The sequence below is a fragment of the Kryptolebias marmoratus genome, linkage group LG4 (assembly GCF_001649575.2).
Source record: "Kryptolebias marmoratus isolate JLee-2015 linkage group LG4, ASM164957v2, whole genome shotgun sequence".
Lineage (NCBI taxonomy): Eukaryota > Metazoa > Chordata > Actinopteri > Cyprinodontiformes > Rivulidae > Kryptolebias > Kryptolebias marmoratus.
This window is the reverse complement of record NC_051433.1, coordinates 23,695,620-23,720,988: the sequence shown is the minus strand read 5'-3', so window position 1 is coordinate 23,720,988 and position 25,369 is coordinate 23,695,620. Positions and strand designations below refer to the sequence as shown.

General features: G+C 39.0%; 1 protein-coding gene across 8 annotated transcripts in view; it reads left to right on the top strand.

Annotated features, from left to right (window-relative positions):
* Positions 1-25,369, top strand: part of itpr1b (inositol 1,4,5-trisphosphate receptor, type 1b) — an 89,513-nt gene that overhangs the window by 1,031 nt on the left and 63,113 nt on the right. For all 8 annotated transcript variants that reach the window (XM_037975190.1, XM_017430548.2, XM_025009190.2 and 5 more), the window contains exons 2-33: positions 372-485; positions 3,826-3,896; positions 9,724-9,839; positions 9,942-10,028; positions 12,817-12,975; positions 14,550-14,648; positions 14,744-14,827; positions 15,023-15,169; positions 15,389-15,493; positions 15,647-15,691; positions 15,827-15,856; positions 16,268-16,422; positions 18,379-18,478; positions 18,554-18,714; positions 18,866-19,007; positions 19,099-19,257; positions 19,361-19,533; positions 20,711-20,830; positions 20,917-21,108; positions 21,347-21,598; positions 21,692-21,833; positions 21,921-22,074; positions 22,219-22,412; positions 22,498-22,636; positions 22,959-23,013; positions 23,138-23,303; positions 23,416-23,583; positions 23,671-23,739; positions 23,826-23,963; positions 24,082-24,207; positions 24,299-24,499; positions 24,869-25,120. In XM_037975190.1, coding sequence (XP_037831118.1) covers positions 394-485; positions 3,826-3,896; positions 9,724-9,839; positions 9,942-10,028; positions 12,817-12,975; positions 14,550-14,648; positions 14,744-14,827; positions 15,023-15,169; positions 15,389-15,493; positions 15,647-15,691; positions 15,827-15,856; positions 16,268-16,422; positions 18,379-18,478; positions 18,554-18,714; positions 18,866-19,007; positions 19,099-19,257; positions 19,361-19,533; positions 20,711-20,830; positions 20,917-21,108; positions 21,347-21,598; positions 21,692-21,833; positions 21,921-22,074; positions 22,219-22,412; positions 22,498-22,636; positions 22,959-23,013; positions 23,138-23,303; positions 23,416-23,583; positions 23,671-23,739; positions 23,826-23,963; positions 24,082-24,207; positions 24,299-24,499; positions 24,869-25,120 — 4,293 coding nt within the window. In that variant the 5' untranslated portion in view covers positions 372-393. The remainder of the gene's footprint in view (positions 1-371; positions 486-3,825; positions 3,897-9,723; positions 9,840-9,941; positions 10,029-12,816; positions 12,976-14,549; positions 14,649-14,743; positions 14,828-15,022; positions 15,170-15,388; positions 15,494-15,646; positions 15,692-15,826; positions 15,857-16,267; positions 16,423-18,378; positions 18,479-18,553; positions 18,715-18,865; positions 19,008-19,098; positions 19,258-19,360; positions 19,534-20,710; positions 20,831-20,916; positions 21,109-21,346; positions 21,599-21,691; positions 21,834-21,920; positions 22,075-22,218; positions 22,413-22,497; positions 22,637-22,958; positions 23,014-23,137; positions 23,304-23,415; positions 23,584-23,670; positions 23,740-23,825; positions 23,964-24,081; positions 24,208-24,298; positions 24,500-24,868; positions 25,121-25,369) is intronic.

Sequence of the window (25,369 nt, the reverse complement as noted above, 5' to 3'; positions counted from 1 at the left end):
GGACCATTACTTTCCAGTCATTTATGGGTCAGGTCAGGGGTCTCCAAAGTTTTTAGCTTTCGACCAGCAAAGTGATTAAGGCAAAGGCCTGTGACCTCAAGTATGTTGGTTTAAATATAAAAAAAAGTTAATGATAACCCAACTAAACATGTACACAATGACATATTCACAGTTTATAGCTACTGAGTTTATCCCCTAAGAGATATGGTGGTTTTAAATGTTTAAAATGTAACCTGATATAAGCTAATATATTAACTAAGGACCCCCAACTTGGTGTTTCATGAGCCACATTGGGGCACTGAACTTGAGCTCATTTCTGATTAGTTGAGGTTTGTTATGTATCATGTAATGGCTTCTGTCATCTTTTGAAGGTGCAGTCAACCCTGAAAAACCATGTCGGACAAAATGTCAAGTTTCCTCCACATAGGAGACATTTGTTCCCTGTATGCAGAAGGCTCCACCAGTGGATTTATCAGCACTTTAGGGTAAGCCTGCTGCTCTCGCACAAGTTTTTTTTTTTTTATCAACCATTCACTACCTCTGCCGGAAAGTACCTGTTGAAGCTGCTGGATGAACAGTGTGAGGCAGATGTGCAGCGTACACAGCTGATGCAACTACAGTGACCCAGCTGTTAGTAATTTTATGGCTGCTTCTTGAGCCAAAGAACTGGTTGTGCAGGTAGTGTAGTAAAGAGTGTTTTTTTTTTGTTTGTTTGTTTTTTTACGTGGGACTTATGTCTCTGGCTGATGGCAGTTTTAGCCAACAGAAACATTTGCTCAGGCATCAGTGCCATCTTTATTAGATTGGAGTCTGTCACAGTGTGGCGCTGGGCTGTATTCAGTTGCTTTATCTACAGTAATAGCACAGCTATCATCTGAAATGTATTGCTGTCTGTAATTTGGTAATTTGGTTGCATTATTTAAATTTACATATATATATATATATATATATATATATATATATATATATATATATTTTTTTTTTAATTTAAACAATGCAACCAAATTACAGACAGCAAAACATTTATTTATATTTATATATATATTTATATATATATATATATATATATATATATATATATATATATATATATATATATATATATATATATATATATAGGTTTTACCTGCCAAAAAACATCTATTCAAACAAAATAAAAAGATTTACAGGACCTCATCATACAGTAAAAGCTTCTAGCAGTCATGTTCACATTATCTGCTAAACTGATATGTCTGTTTTTAATATTAAATTTATTATTTCTAATTAAAAGCCTAGATTTCTTTGAAGGAATGCATATCACCCGGCACATTTCATGCCAGAGTTTAAGAGTAAGATTATTTTATGTTGCAAATTGGTAACGGTTTAGCTGTTTTGGTCAAACCTTTAAAAATAACCTGCGCGGTGTCACGAGATGTCACGCTCAGAGTACGTGTTGTGAGTGACTCTCAGCTACTACCACACCAAATTTTAGCTTGATGTCTATAAAACTGACGTAGTGATAGCCATTTTGTGTCTGCTAATGTCGATTAGCTGTGGTGGTCATCCTGAATTGGATTACTCAAAAAGTTAATTAGTCGTTGACGTACATCCAATAAGTATTTTCTGAAAGTTTCATTAAAATCTGTGGTGTAGTTCACAGCAAATTTTAGGTCAGTATGTGTAAAATGAATCTACATCCAATGATTACTTTCTGTAACTTTCATGAAATTTGTTCAGTGGTTCACAAGATATTTCCGTAACAGACAAGCAGACATAATTGGCCACCTTTGTCTTTTCGGCAGCGGGTGACGATGGTGTTGGGATTCTTGTTGCTGGCTTGTGCGGTTGCGCTCCTCTTCTCCCGTTTTAGGCAGCCTGAATTACCCTGTGTTTAAATGCCTTGTCTTTAAGTAGTTGACATCTCCCCTCCTCCCTAATTGTAGGCGATGAGTTAAAAGTGCATCTCATTTAGTGAAAATAGAGCAAAACTGTGTCACGTAATTGACAGTCCCAGAAACCATAGAAAGAAAGACAAGAGCATAGGGTGATTGCTTATGTTCCTGTCCAGCAGCACACAGGTTGTAGTTGACTCTGTAGCTTATGTTTACATGTTTTCCCTCTGGTAGCTGTCGGTGTTTGACACCGCAGAGTTTTGCTTGGGGTGAAAATGAGCTCAGCGCCCATATTATTATGTCCTCCCTCACCTTCTGAGATGCTGCGATCTTCCTCCTCTTGCTATCTTATCTGCCAGTCAGCAGCTGTCGTAGCCGGCCCTTCGCCACACTTTAAAAAGTGCCGCTCTTTCACAGTTCAGTGTTTTGCGTCACCTACCGTAGCGGCAGATGTGTGAGCAGCTTTGATGACTGCCGACATGACAGTGCTCATTTGTCAGATTTCCTGTCCTGTGTGTTATGCCTAATCACCCTCACCCACCCACCCCACTCACTCGCTTACTTCCCACTGCTGTGTGTGCTTTTGTTTAAAGACAGAAGCTGAGAGGACAAACCTAAAAATAGTATCTTTGTATTGCGCCAAATGTCACCCCTGAGAGACAGCTGCATCCACCTGGACGGCTGCTGGCTCACAAGGACGGTGGCAGCCGAAGATGCTGTGTCACAAAAAAAGCAAGCTTCCTCTTGACCTCCGATAGTGCTGACTCTTGAAGCACCTGTTTTATTTGGAATCTTTGCCCACAAGTACATCAGTGCGGTCAAAGAAATGTCTCTTTATTTCTCACAGCGTTTCGTCATTGTTGTGCTCCTGTAGTGCAGATTCCAAGCCATAAAAAGCTACAACTAGAGCAGATGGAGCAGCCTACAGAGGTGTTTTATTTGTGTGAACCCACAATGTAATAGTACTCTCAGGAGTTTCTGTGAAATTTCTTGACATTGCATTGCTTTTGACATCAAAAACTATAATAAAAATCCAAAAAATACATTTATTTTTTTAAAGAATTAGCCAAACAAATGGTGATGACCGTCTTTACGTTCATACTGTCGATTAACACACTCCATAGTAGGCTTACATTCAGCTGACAATGGCTAAATCATAAACTTAAACGGGTTCAAATTTTTTGTTCATTGCCTCTTTTTAATCCATGTTTAAAGAAATTGTGAATGTCATTGAAATGTCCTAAATGTAGTAAAATGAACAATAAGCTTTAGGGGATAGCAGCATTGTTATTGACAAGTTTTCTCTCTATGAGAGTGCATTATCGCTGTGGTTTTCACCCTGTAACACATCTAATGTGTGGCTTATCAAAAGGAAGAGAAAAACTGCCAAAGTAAATGCTATAAGCCTGAATATGTAAACCATTTGATGGTGTCATTTACTGATCTTTAATATCCGGTAAGCTTTTATTTATTTAATTAATGAATTTTTTATTTAGAAGTTTTGTTTCTTGGAAATTGTGCTATATTTGTCATGCTTCAGCAGCTCTTGCATTTACTGCCCACCTATATGTTTCAATAAAAAAACATACTTTATATTTGTGAATTATACTAATGTAAATTACTGCTTGAAAGGTTGGCAAGTGGCAAGCAAGGAGGAAAACATTTTAAAAAAAAACGTAACTCCTTGGTCCTTTTTTTTTAAAAAATAAATAGTGTCCATCTCACATTTCTAAAAAAAAAAGAGTAATCCTCATCTGAAACAAAGATTTGTGGCGTTTTTGTTTGCTCATGCTCCACCTAAACCTTTTTTTTTACCTTTTAATTTGCATGAGGAATAGGATTTAATGTGTTTTTTGTTAAAAAAAAAATTAAAATGATAGTTGTTTTATATGTGCTCATATTGTTGGTGAGTTTTAATAGAGGGACTTGCTGTAATGATGGCTGTGTTCCCCAGGCTGGTGGATGACCGCTGTGTGGTGCAGCCGGACGCAGGTGACCTCAACAACCCACCTAAGAAGTTCAGAGGTAAGGATTTCCTGTCGCTCACCTCTCTGTTGAAGATGATTTAAGGCATTAAAAGACAGAAGTGGTTTGCTATATTTATAGATGAGTAAGCTTAAGCAGTGTTGCATCACTTTTTTAAAGTTGGAGCAAAATTTTTGATTTTACACATTTGTTTTTTTGTTGTGCACCTAATAAGGTTGGACTAGAAGACCTCAACAGTTGTCCGAGTCATATAAATATGGTCAGAGGTTTAAATACGCTCATAATGGACATGAGTATCATATTAATGTGCTCGACACACAGAGAGCGACAAACGGCAGCGGCAAATGGCCCTCATTGCCACTGAGGTGGCAATGAGCTTCTGGAATGGCCTCCCCAAAGCCCTGACCTCAAACCTATTGAAAATGTGTAGACTTTGGTTAAGCCAGGACTGTGCCTGGAAACCATCCACTTTAAAAGAACTCCTGATTCTACCAAAAAGAGCGGTCAAATATCCAGCCAGGATTATGGTAAAAGCTTAAAGATGGCTATAAAAAGCATGCTGTCGAGATGCAAATCTGCAATGACATTTTTTTGTTTAGTTTTCTTTTTAGTTGGATCAATGATTTACCAGAAAATATGTTCATGAAAGTGTTTTCAAGATTTATACTGTAGACTGAACCCACTCATGTAAACATAGTAACCTCCCCCATTATTAGGGTTGGGTGGAATCCAATTTCCTTTAAACAATTTTTATTCAATGCATTTAAAGGGACACTGTTTATTAAATATCCTGGTATACTGTAAAAATGTACTACCTCCCAGTCCTACTCTTCTTAAATTAGCTTCTTGTGTAACTTGGTGCTCAGAAAGTAACCTGTGCTTTCTGAGTCAAACACGTGGCATTTAAGACAAAGCACATCTGAAGTTAAGATTTAACAAGAAAAGAAGGAAAATGAACTTTTGCATTTGTCACTATTGCAGAGTTGTCTTTAAGGGGTGCTGTTTTTAGCTGAATAAACAGAGTTGAAACTGAGGAATCTGCCAGGACTTTACCCTGTTAAACGTTATTCAGTAGGTTTTTTTTTAATAAATGATAATATACAACATACTATACAAAGCACTTTTTATTGTACAAGTGGAAGTTTATTAAGTGGAAGTTTAATACATTTTAAACTTGACTGAGTAGGTTGTTCTAAGAAACACAGTTTAAGAACAAACTATTTGTTTTCAACATTGAAATGACTTAGATTATCCTTAAAAACACTGAGTACATTTATCAGTCTTGTTTATCTAGTCGTGGTGCATTCAATGATTGAAAAGAAAAACCTATCTTTGAGTGTACTGGTCAAGCCGATCAATCTCAAAATCGGTTGGTTCCGATCGATCAATGCACTATTTTTGGTAAATGCTTATGACATTATATGCCTGAGGGTTTCTTTAAAGAACTACATTTTATACAAGTTTCGTCAATGAAATGTTTCTAATAAACCCCAAGTATCTGATGCATTGATCTTGATAGATGCACTGAATGTGCATTTGTAAGCAATTGTACTCTTATCTTTCACTTTCAGCCCTTTGATCACTGTGTCTGCTGATCTCTTGCAATAGATTTGCTCAACAGCAGACAGGCCACTGTGGCATGATGTTGTACAAGGTCCTTCCTTCCCTGCTGGAAGATGCAAAAAAAAAAAAAGAACTAGGCTACAGCAGTCCATTTCTAACTGAGCTATTCAAATCTCATTAAAAGTAGTGGTTTATCACCACACTGCAGCCTACAGGAAGAGAAAAATCCACATGACCTGACAGGACCTGAGGAAAGCAGATGAAGATGAGATTTTAGTTATCTTCAAAACAAAAATGTCACTTTGTCATTGTAGAAGTGAGTACAGAAAACTACAAATTTACTCTGATTTTTGTTTGCAACTTTGTGTTACTCATTTTTATTTAAAAGACTTATTGATTTTGGTTCTAGTTTAATTGTTTGACTTGTGGAAAACATTTAGCTTTATCATTTATCATCATTCTGCCATTGGTTCTCAGTTTCATACAGTTGATTTACCCTTCCTTAAAATCCCCTACTTTAGTTTTTTTTTTTTTTTCTGTTTTGTTCAAAAATCCTAATTGCTCTTTTACGTATGTCAAGCAAACGTTTTCCCACTGCCCCATTTTCTTTATTAGTCCTTGGCCTCCTCTTTTTCTGTTCTCCATCCTCTACTTGTAGCTTTATGATGTTTAATCCCTGGACACTTGCACTGACCGCATTTCTGACTGATGGAGCCTGGTTGGATATTTTTATCACTGATTTAACTTGTTTGGTTTCCTGTTCTAGTTAACGTGCCGTACAGTAACTGGATGTATTGTGTTTATTTATTTATTTTTGGATGATGCAATTGACAACCACAAAGACTAAATTCTCTTGCACTATTAAAATCTAACATCACTGTTAAACTGTAGTATTTTCTTTTTTGGCTTTTGCTTATGTGTTTTGAGTTTACCTGGCAGGGTTTTGTGGTGTTATCAATGCTCCTTCCACATATGATGTTTCTAAGGCCCCCTTTACATTGGATGACGACCCCATTAAACTGTCCAGAGCCTAGGTGACTTATGAAAATTAGGCTAGGTCATGGCAAATTTGGAAAACCTTCACTTTAAAGGTTTGGCAAACAAGTTATTCTTCGTTATTTCCTATGTCCCCAAGAAACTCTCCTGGTCCCTCACCTCACTCTCAATACAGCAGCAGCCTGATTCTACCGTGAATACTCAGTCTCATCACACCCTGCATGTTTGAGTTGTTTTCCTGCTCTTAGGCAGGTCTTCAAGTTCTGTAGAAGCCTGTTAATTGTGCACTCATTCAGATCAAATGTGTAACAGCAGAGAAACAACAAAAACATCCAGGATAGTGGCCCTCTAGGACCAGTATTGGACACCACCGACCTAATGAGTTATTGAAGTTCCTTTGCGTTGATTTGGTCAAGGCGATGTTTCAGACTGCGTAGAAACGATTCTTTTTCAGTTGATCGCTTACATTGAGTTGAATTTATCATATCAGAATTTAAACACACAGTAGATTTAATAACTTCGTGTATAAAATAAACTGATTCACTTTTATAATTTTGCCTGTTCAACCAGCTCTTCGTTCATTGTCCTCCATTTACCTAGAATCAGGTTGGAACTAGACTCTGAACAGAAATCAACAAAGACCTCGCTCTCCTCCTCTGTTTCTTTAGGTAGTGGGGCCTTCCCAAGGCATTCCAGTGGAACATGTGTAAAACATTTTTACTGATTGGTGTGTGTTAAGGTTTAATCAGGTGAGGAAATCACCTTAAATGAGCCCTTTTTAATACAGAAGAGCAGCTACTCTGAGCTTCTCCACTCTCATTTTTTCTGCTCATGACATGGGAATATAGATCAACCTTAAAACTGACAGCTTAGCACAGGAGTCGGCAACCCTGGTCCCGGAGATCCACTATCCTGCATGTTTTACTTGTCTCCCACACCTGATTCGGTGGTTAAATGACCTAATCATGTTCTGCAGAAGCCTGTTAATGACCCATTGATTCAAATCAGGTGTGTTGGAGCAGGGAAACAAGTAAAACATGCAGGATAGTGGCTCTCCAGGATCAGGGTTGCCTACCCCTGGCTTAGCAGTTTGGCTCGGCATTCTTTTCCCTAAACCAGCAGAGCATTTGCACTACTGAAGGTGTTGCCCCAGTGTGTCTGTCAATCTCCTGCTCCTTTTTGCCCAAACTCACGAACTAAGCACTGAGAAATTTTAAACTCATTCATTTGAGTCTACAGCTCTCCCATACTGGAATGGCCTTTTTAGCCTTTTCTGTCTGAGGACCATGGTCTCAGTCTGGGATGTGCTAATTCTCATCCTGACTACTTCACACTTGGCTGCAAAGCTTTCCAGTAACGTTTTACACAGTGGACTAGTTCTGTATCCAAAAACTGTAATGGGAGGCCAGATAAATGGATAAAGATATATAATATTATTGCTGACTAATTATTTATTTGTATATTATGCATGTTTGACCAATGTTTCCCAAAGTTTGGGTTGGGATGCCACTGTGAGTTGTGAAACACCAAGTGGAGGTAAGTGGAGGGTGTTGAGAAGATCTACAGAAATAAAGTTAACTTTGAAAACGATTGCCAGTGGCACATTTAGCTTTAATTGTTACAAAGAGATGAAAACAGTGACCATAAATTGATTTAAAAAAAAAAAAAATATATATATATATATATATATATACACCCTGGTCCCGGTATATATCTGGTGTGGTCAGATCTACCACACCAGACAAGACCCAAGGTGTAGGTTGTGCAAGGAGGCCCCTGAGACAGTCCAGCACATAACAGCAGGGTGCAAGATGCTGGGAGGGAAAGCATACATGGAACGTCATAACCAAGTGGCTGTCATAGTGTACAGAAACATCTGTGCAGAATATGGACTGGAAGCCCCGAGATCAAAGTGGGGAACACCCCCAAAGGTAGTGGAGAATGACCGAGCTAAGATCCTGTGGGACTTCCAGATCCAGACAGACAAAATGGTAATGGCGAACCAACCGGACATTGTGGTGGTGGATAAACAACAGAGGAAAGCAGTTGTGGTGGATGTAGCAATACCGAGTGATTGCAACATCAGGAAAAAGGAGCACGAGAAACTGGAGAAATACCAGGGCCTCAGAGAGGAACTGGAAAAGGCCTGGAAGGTAAAGACCACAGTGGTGCCTGTGGTCATCGGGGCCCTAGGGGCAGTCACCCCCAAACTGGAGCAGTGGCTACAACAGATCCCAGGAACAACATCAGACATCTCAGTCCAGAAATGTGCAGTTCTAGGCACAGCCAAGATACTGCGCAGAACCCTCAAGCTCCTAGGCCTCTGGTAGAGGACCCGAGCTCAGAGGATGAAACAAAGACCACCCGCGGAGGGTGAGAAGGGAATTTTTTATATATATATATATATATATATATATATATATAATGATGGTTGAGGCTCTTTGTCAAATGGCTTCTTAGCAATGTTTGTATACTTCAACCAGCAGTAGTTGGAGTTATGAGTGTTTGACGCTTTTATTTTGTGGGTCAAAAGCTGAAAAGTTTGGGAGCCACTGTGTTAGACAGTATATTGAACATTTAGTAAGACCAAGACGGGTGGACTGTAAGCAGCAGGTGTCTAATAGCTGACCCAGTAGTTCTGGCTACTCTACAGGTAATTCTGTACGATATCTAACCCTGTGTGTTTACTGAATTGTTTATTTTAATGTCAAATCGAAGAAGAAATAAGTCCCTGTAAACAAAGCATCATCTTACAGAACACTTGTATTATTACCATAGGAAATGTAAATCTAGTCAGTCGTTCTTAGAACTGAATGATCAATTGACTAATATTTATTTTTTCAGACTTGCTTTTACTCCTACTTGTAACGGCATAAATTATAAAGCCAATCCTGCACAAACCCAAAGGTCTAGGCAGTTTGTCAAGATGAGGTCATGGGTGAACTTTAGTTGGCCTTCAAAAAATAAATTACTCAGAATATATGTTGTCTGACTGATTAGGAAAATTCCATCCCCGTGAATGAGATATGATTCATTTTGACAGCTAACCCCGAAACCTGTCAGTCTTAATGTGAAGTACTTAAATTTACACCCCATTTAACCTTGAAGGCACAGACTCTCATTCCGTCATTGTTTTTTTTTATTTTTTTTTAGCTCAAACTGCAGATATGCAGTAACTAACAGTCTATTCTCAGTTTGTCGAATTTCCACTCTCCCAAAACTTTGCTTTTTTGGTTGAAGTTCTCCACAGACTCTCACTAAGGATCAGTTCTAAAAGTTTGTTCTTTTTCTTGTTTTTCTTCTTCAGACTGCCTTTTCAAACTGTGTCCGATGAACAGATACTCGGCACAGAAACAGTTCTGGAAAGCAGCAAAACCTGGAGGCAACAGTACCACTGACACAGTCCTCCTCAACAAACTTCATGTAAGAAGAATTCCTCCTCTTTTTTTGTATCGCCTTATGTGGGCAATGTGGGGAAAATGTCAGTGTTACTTCATCGTCTTTGTCCTCTTTTCTGTTTATTAGCACGCTGCAGATCTCGAGAAGAAGCAGAACGAGTCTGAAAACCGTAAGCTGCTGGGAACAGTCATCCAGTATGGAAATGTAATTCAGGTGCGTCAGGATCTCTCAGATAAGGATTTTTGCTTAACAGAACTGCAGCACGTATGAGAAACATATATGACACTCTGTTTGATAATACAGACCATAGCTCTGTTTTAATCGGAGGAGTTTTAAATATTTACTGCGGCACAAACATGTGGTATAAAAGTGACCATTGAAAAGTCTTATCCTTCTTTGCACACTTGCTCAGGAAAACGTTTCTATCCTGTATGAAATTATATATTTTTTCTTTATTTGATGTCCACAATGGAGACAATGTATGAAAGTGTTGTGTAAGTCTTGAATGAATCGTTCAAAACTTGAGTTATTTTATTGAATTGGGAGTCGTGATTCTTCTTCTCCATTAACACACTGATTGACCATGCTACAGCTAGCTAGCTACAGCTAACATGCTAACCACTGTATTAGTCTGTAGGAAAAGCAGCAGCTCTGATGTCTTGTTTTAACTCAACTGCTGTGAGCAATGAACAAATGAATCACTCAGGTGTAGTAGTCTGTGAATGCTGTACGAATTAAATTAATTATACTCCTGACTCAAACGAGCGAATCAGGAATCACAATCATATAAAAAATACACAGTTTATTTTGAAAATAAACTAGTTCTGGTATGTGTCTCACTACTCCACTTCAGATCATTCAGAATAACTAATTGTGCCAAATAAATGCAAATTTACATGTATTTATTTTGGAATATATCAACTTCATCTTGATATAAAATGATGTTCATTTATTTACTGAATGCATTAGTCAAAGCAATTATATTTGGGAAACTATTTTAAATATATAAACAGTTTTTAAAAATCACATATAGATATTTTTATTTAATTTTGCATGACTCATTTTTTTTAGGTAAGAAAGGAAAAACAAATTCATGTTTGAGAATTGTTAGTCTTTCCCTCTTTTTCCCACAATGAAATAGTAATATGAAGCAGTTGGGATTGGGAGTGGAGCTTGTGTGTGCACGTGTGACTCAAATGAATCAAATGACTTAAAAACATGATTCTTTTAAATGAGTGATTCGTTGAAACTCAAATCAGTCAAAAGAATCAAACTTCCCATCACTGGTGTAGGATGCCCTTGTTGTATTAACGCAAGCTGACATAACTGTAGCTGGTGCTGGCTTATGTTGAATGGGTTTGAGGTTAACTCTTTTAACTGCTGATGAAAGTAGGATCTCACTGGGCTGAGACTAGTCGGTGAACAGCATTCATGAGGGAGTCTCCAGCAAGACTTTCGACTTTCGTGCATTCTCAGTTTCCCTGCTTGAGCTGCACGTGTGTGCAGTCCTGTCGCTTGCGTTTGTGTGACAAATTTTCTCTCCAAATAGTCAGAGTTGTCTAGAGTTGTTGTGGTCATCACAAACCCGTCTCAAGAGTGCTACAGTATATTTCGACATCTAGAACAATGTCGAAATCAATATATTTCATTTAGATTATACATGATTGATGTTTCTTTTTTGTGTTTCATTATGTACCTGCTGTATTGGATTCTGTTTTTGTTTGTGTTGTAAAGCGCTTTGGATCGCCTTGTTGCTGAAAAGTGCTATATAAATAAATCTCACTTCACTTCACTTCACTTCACTTCACTTCACTTCACTTCACTTCACTTCACTTCACTTCACTTCACTAGAACAGAAAACACCCGAGACACATGTCCAGGTTTAAAAACCCCACTGATGATGAATTATTTATTTACTGAAAAGCTTGGGAGGGACAAGGATGGATAGGATTAGAAATGAGGTCATCAGAGGTACAGCAAAGGTTGAAGGACTGGGAGATAAAGTTAGAGAGGCCAAACTGAGATGGTTTGGACATGTGCAGAGGAGGGACAGTGGGTATATTGGTAGAAGGATGTTAGATATGCAGCCAGGAAAAAGACAAAGAGGAGATATATGGATGCAGTTAAAGAGGAGTGAGGACAGAGGACGCAGAAGGACAGAGTTAGATGGAGGAGGATGACTCGCTGTGGTGACCCCTGGAAAAGGGAACAGCCGAAACAAAAAGAAGACGACTCCTCCAGCAGATTAAATCATAAACATTGGGATGGCTTCTATGGTGGGCGCAAAATAAGCTGAGGTAGTTGTGCTGTGAGCAACAAAACAATGTGCCTGGCCACGAATGCAGTTTTGCAAGCCACTCACACAAAAATAGACTGTGATTTTCAAAAACTGGCCACTCAAAACGCATGCTCACAGCTGTCTGGTCACTTAGTCGAAAACATTCAAAATTCAGTGAGACTGCAACAGAAAATTCACCCATTTTACTTCTTTAAATTTTGAGTTGACAAACAGTCCCCCAGCACTTGCAGACCAGTGAGATACTACCTTTAGGAAGATCCTAAACACTAACAAAAGTCAACAGAATCCCTTTGGATAGGACATTAGAGCATTTACATGATCTACACAGAAAAAAAAAATATTCCTGTAATTTTTAAGGGAAATTCTGTAGACAAGTTATAAACAACTAATATTTTACCTGATGTAGAATAAATAAAATAGTAGCATTTGCATTAATTGCTTTAAATTTTTTTAAGAAAAGTTGTTTTAGATGAAGTATTTAGTTCTTCATAACTTTTCCATAGAGCTCCACAGTCTGGCATATCCCTTTTTAAGACACCAAACATTTCTAATCAGTTTAATTTACCTATTTGTTTTTTTTGGGTCCTGTTGTGACCGTCTGCATTTTTTTCCAGCCCATGTAATTTTTTTCCCACTTCTATCTCTTGTCAAGTTGCTGTAAGTTTTGGAATCGCATAACCTTGTGTCTTGTTATGTCACCAGCTGCTGCACTTGAAAAGCAACAAATACCTGACGGTGAACAAGCGTCTGCCTGCGCTCTTGGAGAAGAACGCCATGAGAGTGACTCTGGACTCTGCGGGAAATGAGGGATCCTGGTTCTACATTCAGCCTTTCTACAAGCTCAGATCCCTGGGAGACAGTGTGGGTAGAACTGGGTGTAGGATTGAAGTTTAATGATGCCCGGTAGGAGATAATAAGCTTACATTTTTAGATTTTTCGACGGGGTTTGTAAATGTGGACTCACACAGAATTGTCACCTGTTATCAAAAGCAGTGCTGACAAACAATTACATGTCTATAGCTAACCTTAGTGTATTGTTTTTTGTCGTTGGCTTTAATGTTTAATATTTCAAAGTCAACGGAAAGTCAGTTTTAATATTTGAACAAATTTACACTTAAAATTTTTCCGTGTTTTGCTGCTGCCATGGCAGTTCGTGGCACTAACGCTGGTCTCCTGAGGCTTTAGGATGGAAAAAACAACTTTTTATTAACTGTATTGTGAAGTTAGGTCTGTATTTAATAAATTAATCACTGAAAAATATTTAGTACAATTTAATATTTCAATTGATCCATTTTTTTTATCAGTTGGGTTAGAGATAAAAAAAAAAATCTCCCTACTGGTTTTTATGCTTTAAAGTTACAAGTCCATAAAAAAGGTTGCGTTAAGTTCTGGCTTACCTCAGAGAAAACTGCAGAACATCAAAAAATGCTTTAATAATTGAATAGTTTCTTGTTTGTTAAAAGTTTAAAAACAAAAAAAAAACTGACGGTTATAGAGATAGATATATAGTTGGCAGTGTTCTGTGTCTCACTCCTTGTTTGACGCAACTCCAGCTCATGCTGGTGTAACTTGCCCCTTTTTTCTGGACTGTCACTGGTGTTGTTGGTAATGTAGGTGACAGGTTTTCAAAATCAATTATAACCAGGATGTTATCGGTTTTTGTCTTTTGCTGATCTGTAAAGTGGAATTTGTGGAACGCCTACATACAGTGACACATCCTCTGCTGCTCAGGCTGCAGTTTCTAATCATGGCTGATAAAAGGTGATAGAGTGAGGCTGGCTAATTAAGTTGCACTTAATTAATCGCCTCAGTAAAATTTGTCCTCAGCATTTGGTTTATCCTACCAAGGACCAAAAGGCAGCCTCAGTTCAGAGTTGGTAGTCTGAACAGTTTCTTGAGTCGGCAGCAGTAACCCTCAGACACTGAAAATGTAATTTAGCTTTAAAAGGTTGCTTTTATTTGTCAAACTAAATATTTGAAAGGAATCATTATTTATTAAGTCTTATGACTGAAGTAGAGACACGTTTGATGAGGGTTAATTTCCTCTGACAAACTGGCTTTATGATAATTAGGTTTAAGTTGTGGAGTAAGCAAATACAAGTATGTGAAGCTTTTGGTAAAATAAAATACTGTTATTTATAGTTTCTGCATGTGCTGTAATCAGTGGATTATTAAAGTCAGAGTACTGTTTCATACTTTTCTGTCGCTCTGTCCTGGCCCATCAAGTGTTCTTTGGCTCCCTCTAGTGGTTATTTGTGGGATGGAATATTTTAAGCATTTCCCCTTTTTGACTAAAGGGAATGTTTCCTTTTCGGAAAGTGGCTTTCATCATGTTTGGTACTTTTATAATTTCTAAAATGGAAAATGAATACCATTCTTCACGTGTGCTACATCTTCCCACTGAAACGCTTTTTAAGTACTTTTTCCTCTTGCAGGTGGTGATTGGAGATAAAGTAGTCCTTAACCCTGTAAACGCAGGACAGCCTCTTCATGCCAGCAGCCACCAGCTAGTTGACAACCCAGGATGTAATGAGGTACACATATTACTGCCCTTAGAGGGTTCTAAAACAAAGTAAAGTAAAGAGTTAACACAAGATCAAATGTTCACTCAGTCTTTCTTTTCTTTCAGGTCAACTCTGTAAACTGCAACACAAGTTGGAAAGTTGTTCTTTTCATGAAATGGAGTGACAACAAGGAAACAATACTCAAAGGGGTTGGTGTCATAACATTTTTGCATTAATTGCAGCGATTAGTTTTCACATGCATTTGCATTAAACCTCACTGATTATACCTACATAGCTCAATACGCTATTTAAAATGAAAAATGACTCCTCGATTGCTACATTAAAATATTGACCAGTGCAGCACATTTCTGAACGTGCAGGTACTGATTTAGATGTGATTGCAGGGGGATGTGGTTCGGCTATTCCACGCAGAGCAGGAAAAGTTTCTTACTTGTGACGATCACCGGAAGAAGCAGTATGTTTTTCTCCGAACCACTGGCCGACAATCCGCAACTTCAGCCACCAGCAGCAAAGCACTGTGGGAAGTGGAGGTTTGTACAATGTGTACAAAAAACCCTAAACCTTTTTTTTTTTTGTATTGTTTTTTTAACGTCCTTTCAATAAGTATATGACTAAATGCTCTTTTCCTTTCCAAAGCACAGTGATGGAGAAGTTAGGATTGCATCATCATCTAATATTGTTTTTAGTGATTATAAACAAAAACAATGATAGAATTTTGCAACTTTTTAAAATATCTTTCATATTACCAGGTGGTCCATCATGACCCATGTAGGGGAGGTGCAGGCTACTGGAACAGCTTGTTCAGGTTTAAACATTTGGCCACAGGGTGTTATTTGGCTGCAGAGGTGGGTGAGGTGGGTGTTTCTGATACTGTTGCAGCAGTTTTTGTTTAAGTACTTATAGATGTTATATGGTATAAATGTATGATATTGGTGGATACTCAGCGGAGAGAGAGCAGCTTGAATTGATTCATGCTGAGAATGAAGTTGTTTTTTTTTTTTTTTTAGGTGAATCCAGACTTTGAGGAGGAAAGTGCTGAACAGCGTTCCTCCGTAAGTTACCTTAATCTCCTACCTGGTTAGTTATTTGCAATATAATATTGTTTTGTTTTGATTCTGGGCTGTTTTGTTTTTAACTTATGAGCCTATCCATTAAAGTCTGCTTTGGCTTTTTGTTTTCTGCTCCAGGTGGTGGACTTTACACCCTTTAATTTCCAGGTACTGTGATATAAATTCTTATTAGCTTCAAACACCTGGCTGATAATACAGTTACTGTCTTGAAATGAGTAAAGTACTTTTTGCTGTTTTGGTGTCAATTTTCTACTATGTACTCTTTATGATCCATTTTTATATATATATATATAATGTAGGTGTCAGATTTATTTTTCAGTTGCACCAAATTACCATAAGGTGTCACTGTGCCATCATCCTTACTGATGTACATTATTTTAGACCACTGTGCTATCGAGACACAAAAGTCTGACGCTTCAGTGGTGACTTGCAGGTCAAAGTGAAAACCTGCACACTTCTTTACCTTTATAATAGTAAAAACTGTTGGCATGTTTCCACAGATGCCTGCTTGCCTCTTTGCAGTTTGTCTGCTTCTTCACTGTATTTCTTCTCTTTTAGCTGGATGCAGATAATGAAGCTCTTCGAGGCCGTCTCCGGGCTCCACAGGAGAAAATCATGTACATTCTGGTCCCCGTTCCCGACGGGATGGACATCTCTTCCATCTTTGAGCTGGACCCCACCACTCTGAGAGGAGGCGATTCCATGGTGCCCAGGTACGACTTGTACACTCGGCCTCATGTGTTTTTACACCCACACCACAAACACTTTGTTGTTGAGCTCTAAAATAACACTTTTCATTAAATGCTCATGCAGAAAAGGTTCATCTCTCAAATAATCTCTGGTAACTGTGACTATTAGTAGAAGACATGGAGAAAAAAAAACCTAAGAAGTGAAAGTTTAACAGTTGAGACATTTGGTTGCAGTTGATGTCACAGATGTGGCCTTCCCTTTAATGGAAAAAAATAACATTAGGAATGTTGTAAAGTCAGGGGGAAGGGGAGTTTTTAACAAATGACAAATATCTTAACACGACCTATCAAAAAGACCACAATGATGTCAAGGCAGCAGCATTTCAAAGCATGACTGCAGTAGCATTTTGACTCATGTGTTTGGTCGAGGGGAATTTCGAACACCAGTAGAAATTAGTTTCTAAATGTCTAGAGAGGGATAAGTTTTGTGATGCGTTTTTGTTTTGCTTGTGTCACCAGCTGTTTTTTTTTTGTTTTTTTTTTTACAGTGTCACTTTACCTCTTCTATTTTTTTTTCCTTTAACCAGGTGTTATCCTTTTGCTTTAAACACAAATTACTGGTAAAGACATTATTAGGAAAGTTACAGTAATTAATGTCTTTGAATCAGTTTGTTTCCCTTTAGTTTACAAATAAATTGTTGACGCACACTGACAGTCTTTGCACCATCTGATAATTTTCAAGAGAAATGAACCACTCTGAATGATAAATTTACTGTGGCGAAATCCGTGAAAATAATCTGATAACATCATGTGCCCTTTTGGTTTGAGAAGCATCTTTGCCACTTTGTTGTCAGACCTGCACTTCTGTATCAATCTTTACTTGGTTTCCCAGTTCTCATTGACAGTACTGAGTGAAAGCTGAAGTGTAAATCTGAGTTGAGAATAGAGCCTCTCCTGCTTGGAGAGGCATCTCTAACATGTCATGTCCTCAAAATGCATTGACATGGTGCTGGCTACTACTTATAGCACCTCCTGCCCTCACCTTTTATAACCCCGTCTCTTAGACTTTAACCAGGGCATAGCTGTGACACAAAGGTAAGCCTGTAGGCGGTTACAAAATGCTTGCCAAGAATCTTGCTACTATCTGCTGTCATTGCCTAAGGCCAGACGGGCGACACAGACGCTCGCAGTAGCCACACAGACACGTGAAGTAGGCTGGTTGTTGTTAGAGTGAAGCACACATTCAGCTCAGCCTTCACTATGAGTGATGGTTTGTTCTTAATGCAGGAGCGATGAAACTGGACGGGTCAGTGATACAACGGATGGGCTGGGTGGCCATAAACAGGCTGTTTCCCTCTCAGGCAGTTCACTTACATACTTTGCTCACTTGTAACTCTTTAACAAACACAGACAGTGCTATAAATAAGGTGTGCCACTACTGCAGCACAATGTGCGGTACATCTTCTGGTGATTCACCATCTTTTCTGTTTTGGTTGGCTCTATTTCAAAAATGTGTTTTTTACAAATTATTTTGGGACTTTTTATTGTCAGGTGCTGTTTATTGTGATAAGAGGTTGAGTCTTTAGGTACCCAAAGTAGCTCTAGATGAAAGTTTGTGGTATTTTTTTTTTTATTTTTTTTTTTATGCATCTAGTCTACTTTTCAGCTCACTGTCTTCCTGAGGCTTTTCAGCCTCCTTTTGTAGGTGTAATCCTAAAACCTGATAAAAAATAAACCTCTTAAAATGATACCAGGCATGAGAAGTTACAGAAAAACACAAAATAAGTCATTTTATGTAGAATTGATAAAATGTCCAAAAAGATGCACTGATTACATTCGTTACTGAAGACACAATGTGTCATTTCTTCAACTCTTGCAGGTTTTCAAGACTAAATGATGTGTTGCCTTTTGACACAATAAGCTGCACTTCGTAGTTTACCTTGCAACTGATTTTATTTTTACCCTTTCTCTTACCTCCAGGAGCTCCTATGTCAGATTAAGGCACCTGTGCACCAACACATGGGTTCATAGTACAAACATCCCTATTGACAAAGAGGAGGAGAAACCTGTTATGCTGCAGGTGAGCAGGTGATTATCAGTCAAATGATAAAACTGTATCTTCCTCGTCCTCATAAGATGCAATTTTGTGTTCCAGATTGGAACATCGGCAGTAAAAGAAGACAAGGAAGCATTTGCCATCGTCCCAGTACCACCATCAGAAGTGCGTGATTTAGATTTTGCTAATGATGCAAGTAAAGTGTTGGCTTCAATTGCTGGCAAACTAGAAAAGGGAACCATTACACAAAATGAAAGAAGGTATGCTCGGATATTGTCTAATGGTACATCATATTTAATGTGTTTGTAAATATTTGTCATTAATATGGAAAAAGTGTTTCACTGAAATATTTGACCAACAATTTGTTGACACTTAATCTTTTTTTTTTCTTCTGGTATCCACATTTTCCAGGTTTGTGACCAAGCTCCTGGAGGATTTGGTTTTTTTTGTGGTTGACATTCCCAACAGTGGGCAGGATGTTTTAGAGATCATGGTGAACAAACCCAACAGAGAACGACAAAAACTCATGAGAGAGCAGAATATTCTGAAACAGGTAGGCCGTAAACTTTAGCGACAGTTTGAGGTCTGACTTAAAATGTCTGCTTCGCCGAATCTTTTAAAATGACATATTGTTGTCTTTATAGATTTTCAAACTTCTTCAAGCCCCTTTCACAGACAGCGGCGATGGGCCCATGCTGCGACTGGAGGAGCTCGGAGATCAGCGCCATGCACCATTCAGACATATTTGCAGGCTTTGCTACAGAGTCCTTCGCCATTCCCAGCAGGATTACAGGAAGAACCAAGTAGGTCGCGCACTGTGGCCCTACTCTGTACTTTTCATAGTGTGGCCTTTTCTTCGACGGTAATCTTTTTTTTTTCTTCTACTTTTTAATTTTTATTTCTCAGGAATATATAGCCAAACAGTTTCGTTTCATGCAGAAGCAAATCGGATATGATGTGTTGGCAGAAGACACAATAACAGCACTTCTCCACAACAACAGGAAGCTGCTAGAAAAACACATCACTGCTGCTGAGATAGACACCTTTGTCACTCTAGTGAGGAAGAACCGGGAGCCAAGGTAGGCACAGAAAGAGGATGTTGCTGTGCCCAGTTTAAGTCAGATTTGTTTGCATAACAGGAATCTCTGTGAATATATTTCAAAGTATGAAGGACTTATTACAACTAGTACGTACTTCTGCTGTAGTTTGGCCTTGAAGTTTTGTTAGTGAAATGTAAGACTTTCTGATCCATTTTTTGAAGAGGCTTTTATAGTTTGAAATGACACAAAGCACACATTAGTCTTTGAGAATTATTTTTATAACACTTGAAGACAGAGTTAGATGGAGGAGGATGACTCGCTGTGGAGACCCCTGAAAAGGGAACAGCCAAAAGAAGTTTCCTGACATTGTATTGCATTATAATCTAAAGCCCCCTTCACACTGAATGACAACCTTGCAATGACCATGAATAATTAGCCAGAACGTGGATTCTCTTTGCAGGGTTGTGTATAGCACTTCAGGCACATTTTAAGAACACATTGGACTCCCTATTTCGCAATGGTTTTGTGCATCCACAAAACTTCTGTAGCAGGGTTGTGGTAGTTTATTTTCAAGGTGGAAGCATATCAGGGCGTGTGAAATGCGGGAGAGTGTGAGACCAGTAGTGGCACCATGTCATGATGTTGGGACTGGCATTGCTTGGTCATCAGAATATCAAGTGGGCATGCTGGCTTCATGCCTAGGCTATGACCCCATCATGCCCACAATAATAATACAAAGCTCTCACACTGCTGCTGCTACGATTAGTCCATACTTTACATGTGCCAATAGCACACCACGCAAGCCATCTTTCATTTGTCTTTTGGACACAAAGCAAGAAGCACTTGTTCTCATCACGATCAGAAGAAAGGTGGATGTGGTCAAGGTTCTGCACAGAAAACTCCTTCACCTGAATCCTCTCATGCTGCTGATGTACAGATCTTGGTGTGGGCACAAGACAGCATTTCATTGATGCAGGGAAAAAAAAAGCACCATTTTTTTTTTCTTTTTGAGTAAGATCATAGCAAGTCATTTTTTATTGTACACTGAAGAACATTTTCCGAATTTGCCACAATCCAGCAGCATTCTGAGTTATGGAGAGCTTGTTGGAGTTGTCATCCTGTGTGAAGGTGGCCTAATAATTCACTTGCACACCTTCTAAGAATGTTGCTACCAGTACATAATAAAATACATTTTTCTTTCATTATCTGTACCTAGATTTCTGGACTACCTGTCAGATCTCTGTGTGTCCATGAGTAAATCCATCCCAGTGACACAGGAGCTCATCTGCAACGCAGTGCTGGACTCTAGCAATGCTGACATCCTCATTGAAACAAAGTGAGCTACTATTTTTAGCACATTAGCAAATTTCACCAACTGGACATGAGCACTAAGAAATGTTTTTGTATGTGCCCTTTTACCAGATTGGTGCTGTCAAGGTTTGAGATTGAGGGGGCACCAAATGGCGAGACCCCTGTGGAGGCAGAAGATGAGGAAGAGGTTTGGTTGTTCTGGAAAGACAACTGTAAGGAGATCCGCAGTAAGAGCATCCGTGAGTTGGCCCAGGATGCAAAGGAGGGCCAGAAGGAGGACCAAGAAGTGGTCAGCTATTACAGGCAAGATGTCCTTGATACTAATAAAACAGGTTCATGCAAACTGGTGTGGGATTTTGTTACTGTGTCTGACCACTAATCTGTATTACATGATCTAGTTTAGAATGAACTGGAATTGCTTTTATATTAAATATCTGTTTGTTTGTTTTTTCTTGAAACTATACAACTGAAGAACAATTGTAAAATCAAAATCGATAACTAGAAATAACTAATAATTCAATGTTTCTACATTTTCTTCTAGGTGCCAGCTAAATCTCTTTGCACGGATGTGTTTGGATCGTCAGTACCTGGCCATCAACAAGATCTCTGGTCAGCTGGATGTGGATTTGATCCTGCGCTGCATGTCCGATGAAGACTTGCCCTATGACTTGCGGGCATCTTTCTGCCGCCTGATGCTGCACATGCACGTGGACCGCGACCCTCAGGAGCAGGTCACACCTGTCAAATATGCTCGCCTGTGGTCAGAGATTCCATCTAAAATTGCTATTGACGAGTGAGTACGTCTCGTGAGTAATTTGAAGTGGCTTGTATTTATCATTTCAAGGATGTCTCGTCACCTCATAAGATGAAATTCTCAATTCTACAGCTACGACAATGATGGAACCACCCGAGATGAGATCAAGGAGCGGTTCAGCCTCACCATGGATTTTGTGGAAAACTACCTGAGAGAGGTGGTGTCTCAGAATATTCCCTTCTCTGACAAAGAGAAAAACAAACTTACCTTTGAGGTAATTCCTTTGTGTGCTCAATGTGGACAGACAATAGCTTGGACAAATAGTTTATAAATTATGCATTTTTATTTTCTTTTTTTCTAGGTAGTGAACCTGGCAAGAAACCTCATATACTTTGGTTTCTACAACTTCAGTGACTTGCTGCGCTTGACAAAAATCTTACTGAACATTTTAGACTGTGTACATGTCAGCACTGTTTACCCCATAAACAAAATTGAGAAGGGGGAGGAAAACAAAGGTAAACAAAAAATTTTCTTTGACTTGACTGAATTATTTTTGTCAGGAAGAGTAAAATGAACAAAATTCAAGGTTCACTTAGTTTCAGTTATTCCTCATCTGTCTCTCGGATGTTCCGGTTTCTTTTTCTGAACATGTGCTGCAGCTGGCAGTAATGTAATGAAGTCCATCCATGGAGTGGGGGAGCTGATGACACAGGTGGTCCTACGAGGAGGGGGTTTGCTTCCCACCACACCAACTCATCAGCCCGAGGGAGATGTGGTGAAAACACAGATCGAGCCAGAGAGAGAGGACATCATGGTCATGGATACAAAGCTTAAAGTCATTGAGATTCTGCAGGTGGGGCGTAAATAAAAATATAAAAATGGTAATTTTCAATGCTGAACTCTGAGTCCTCGGAGTAACTTTTTATTATTTCTTACAGTTTATTTTGAATGTACGCCTGGACTACAGGATTTCTTGCCTGCTCTGTATTTTCAAACGGGAGTTTGATGAGAACAACCCACAAGGAGAAACCCCTGCCATTCAGAATGGAACCAACAACATTGCAGCTCAGATGCCAGGTATGAGAACGTCCTGTTTAACATCTGAGCTGAATGCTTTGGGATCAACTATTCTGTTCCATCAAAATGCAAAAAACTGCCTTTTTACCTCTGCCAAGGATGTTATGTTTTCAGTAGTGTTGGATTGGTTGGTTTGTCTGTTTTACAAGATTCCTGAAAAACATTTTCATGAAATGTTGGGGTTGTTACACAAATCAAATGAATGAACTTTGTTTGTGATCCTGATCAGACTGTTTTTAATTATGCTATAGCCTTGGTGTATGTTTGCACTTTCTGAGTGCTCCTAGTTTGATATGTTTTCAGTGTATTCCTTTATCTCTAGGGAATTTTGACTTTGAGAACATTGAGGAACAAGCAGAGGGAATCTTTGGTGGAAGGTAACTCATGGATTTCTAGTGTTTCCAAAACTTTGGAAAGAGTTTAACTTTAAACATGTAGGCACTGAAAGAAAGTTACCTTCAGCTTACATTTGTAAGATTAATTTATATTTTTCCATCGAAGTGAGGAAAACACTCCACTGGATCTGGACGACCATGGTGGTCGCACGTTCCTAAGGGTCCTGCTTCACCTGACCATGCATGACTATCCCCCCCTTGTGTCCGGAGCACTTCACCTGCTCTTCAGACACTTCAGCCAGAGGCAGGAAGTCCTCATGGCCTTCAAACAAGTAAACTTTACCACAATTAGATTGCTCCTATAATTTCACGTTTCACTCCAGCACTATGGGCTGGATTTCCAATACACGATGATTAAAATCCTCTGTCCTTTACATATTTTAGGTCCAGCTGTTGGTCACCAGTCAGGATGTTGAAAACTACAAGCAGATCAAGTCCGATCTGGACCAGCTTCGCTCGATTGTGGAGAAGTCTGAACTGTGGGTTTACAAGAGGCAGGGAGAGGATGTGATGGATGGAGATGGACCTTCAGAGTCTGACAACAAAAAGAAGGTACACTCAATATTTGTTGCACAGTTGGTCAAATATCTTTACTATAAACAATAAGGAACTTATTGCAATGACGTGTTGGTTTTATAGGGAGATTCGCTTGGTTCTGACAAGAAGACAGAAAGCACCAGCAGTTACAATTACAGAGTTGTAAAAGAGGTATGCATGTTTGTATTTTTTTAATTCTGTGTTCCATGTTTGGGTTTTTATTATGCTCTAAATCCTACTCTTTGTTGTGTGTTTAGATCCTTGTGCGCCTCAGTAAGCTGTGTGTCCAGGAGGGAAGCTCAGGAAAGAAAAGCAAGAAACAGCAGCAGCGACTCCTGAGGAACATGGGAGCTCACAGCGTGGTGCTGGAACTCCTCCAAATCCCCTATGAGAAGGTAGACTCGGCTGAATCCAAAATCATAGGGGAACTTTAAAAATTTGGCATAATTTTGAAACCTTTACAATCCCCCATCAATATTACATCAGTGACTGAGTCTGTATTCTTCGCACCAGGGCGAGGATGTTCGAATGCAGGAGATCATGAAATTGGCTCATGAGTTTCTGCAGAACTTCTGTGCGGGGAACCAGCAGAACCAGGCTCTTCTCCATAAACACATCAACTTATTCCTTAACCCAGGAGTGAGTGCCGCAGTCATCTAAAGACTTAGGTTTTCCTAATAACGCCTTCTGTACAGGAGGCTCATTTCCTCCCTTCTTTCTGTTTTCGCAGATCCTGGAGGCGGTCACCATGCAGCACATCTTCATGAATAACTTCCAGCTGTGCAGTGAGATCAACGAGCGTGTAGTTCAGCACTTTGTCCACTGTACGGAGACGCATGGTCGACATGTCCAGTATCTCAAATTTCTGCAGACGATCGTTAAAGCCGAGAACAAGTTCATCAAAAAGTGCCAGGACATTGTCATGGCAGAGGTATGTTAAATGCAGTCTGGGTGATCATATCAATATCTAAAGCACGTGGGAGATGTTTTAGTAATGTCTATGTAACATTTCACTGTTTAATTTTCATAGCGATCTATAGAAATATTTTAAATCCACTCTGCCATCAGAGCAGGCCTTGTATGTTTTTTTTTTATATATATTTCTTTCCTAAACATATTGTCAGTACAAATTGTACCCATAAATGTCACTACATATTACACGCATGACCTCAGGATAGAAAAACACGGGGTCTCAAGAAAGTCAGGAAGACTAAAAGTGATGATATCTGCAATAAGAGTTTTTACTCTGTCTTTAAGACAAAATAGGTTTTCACCTATATAATGCCTTTCTCCTTCTCAGTTGGTGAACTCTGGTGAAGACGTCCTGGTCTTCTACAACGATCGCGCCTCCTTTCAGACCCTAGTCCAGATGATGCGTTCAGAACGGGACCGCATGGACGAAAACAGTCCTCTCATGTATCACATCCACCTGGTTGAGCTGCTGGCCGTCTGCACAGAGGGCAAGAACGTCTACACTGAGATCAAGTGTAACTCCCTGTTGCCCCTGGATGATATTGTGCGCGTGGTCACCCATGAAGACTGTATCCCAGAGGTGAGGTTAAAAAAATTATGTTTGTTGTTACTTTAAAAATTACCCCGGAGAAAAATCTTAATAAATTTACTTTAGAGTCTTGGGTTGTTTATGTTCTTGACAAGTATTTAGGATGTCATGGTCACCAAATCAGGTTTCGGATGGTTCTGAAATGTTTTGGTAATAAATGTCAGGCTTGGATTAGCATACAGTATATTATATGTGGTTAATAAGTGGTGTGCTAAGTTTTTCTTGGTAAATTTGCTTGTT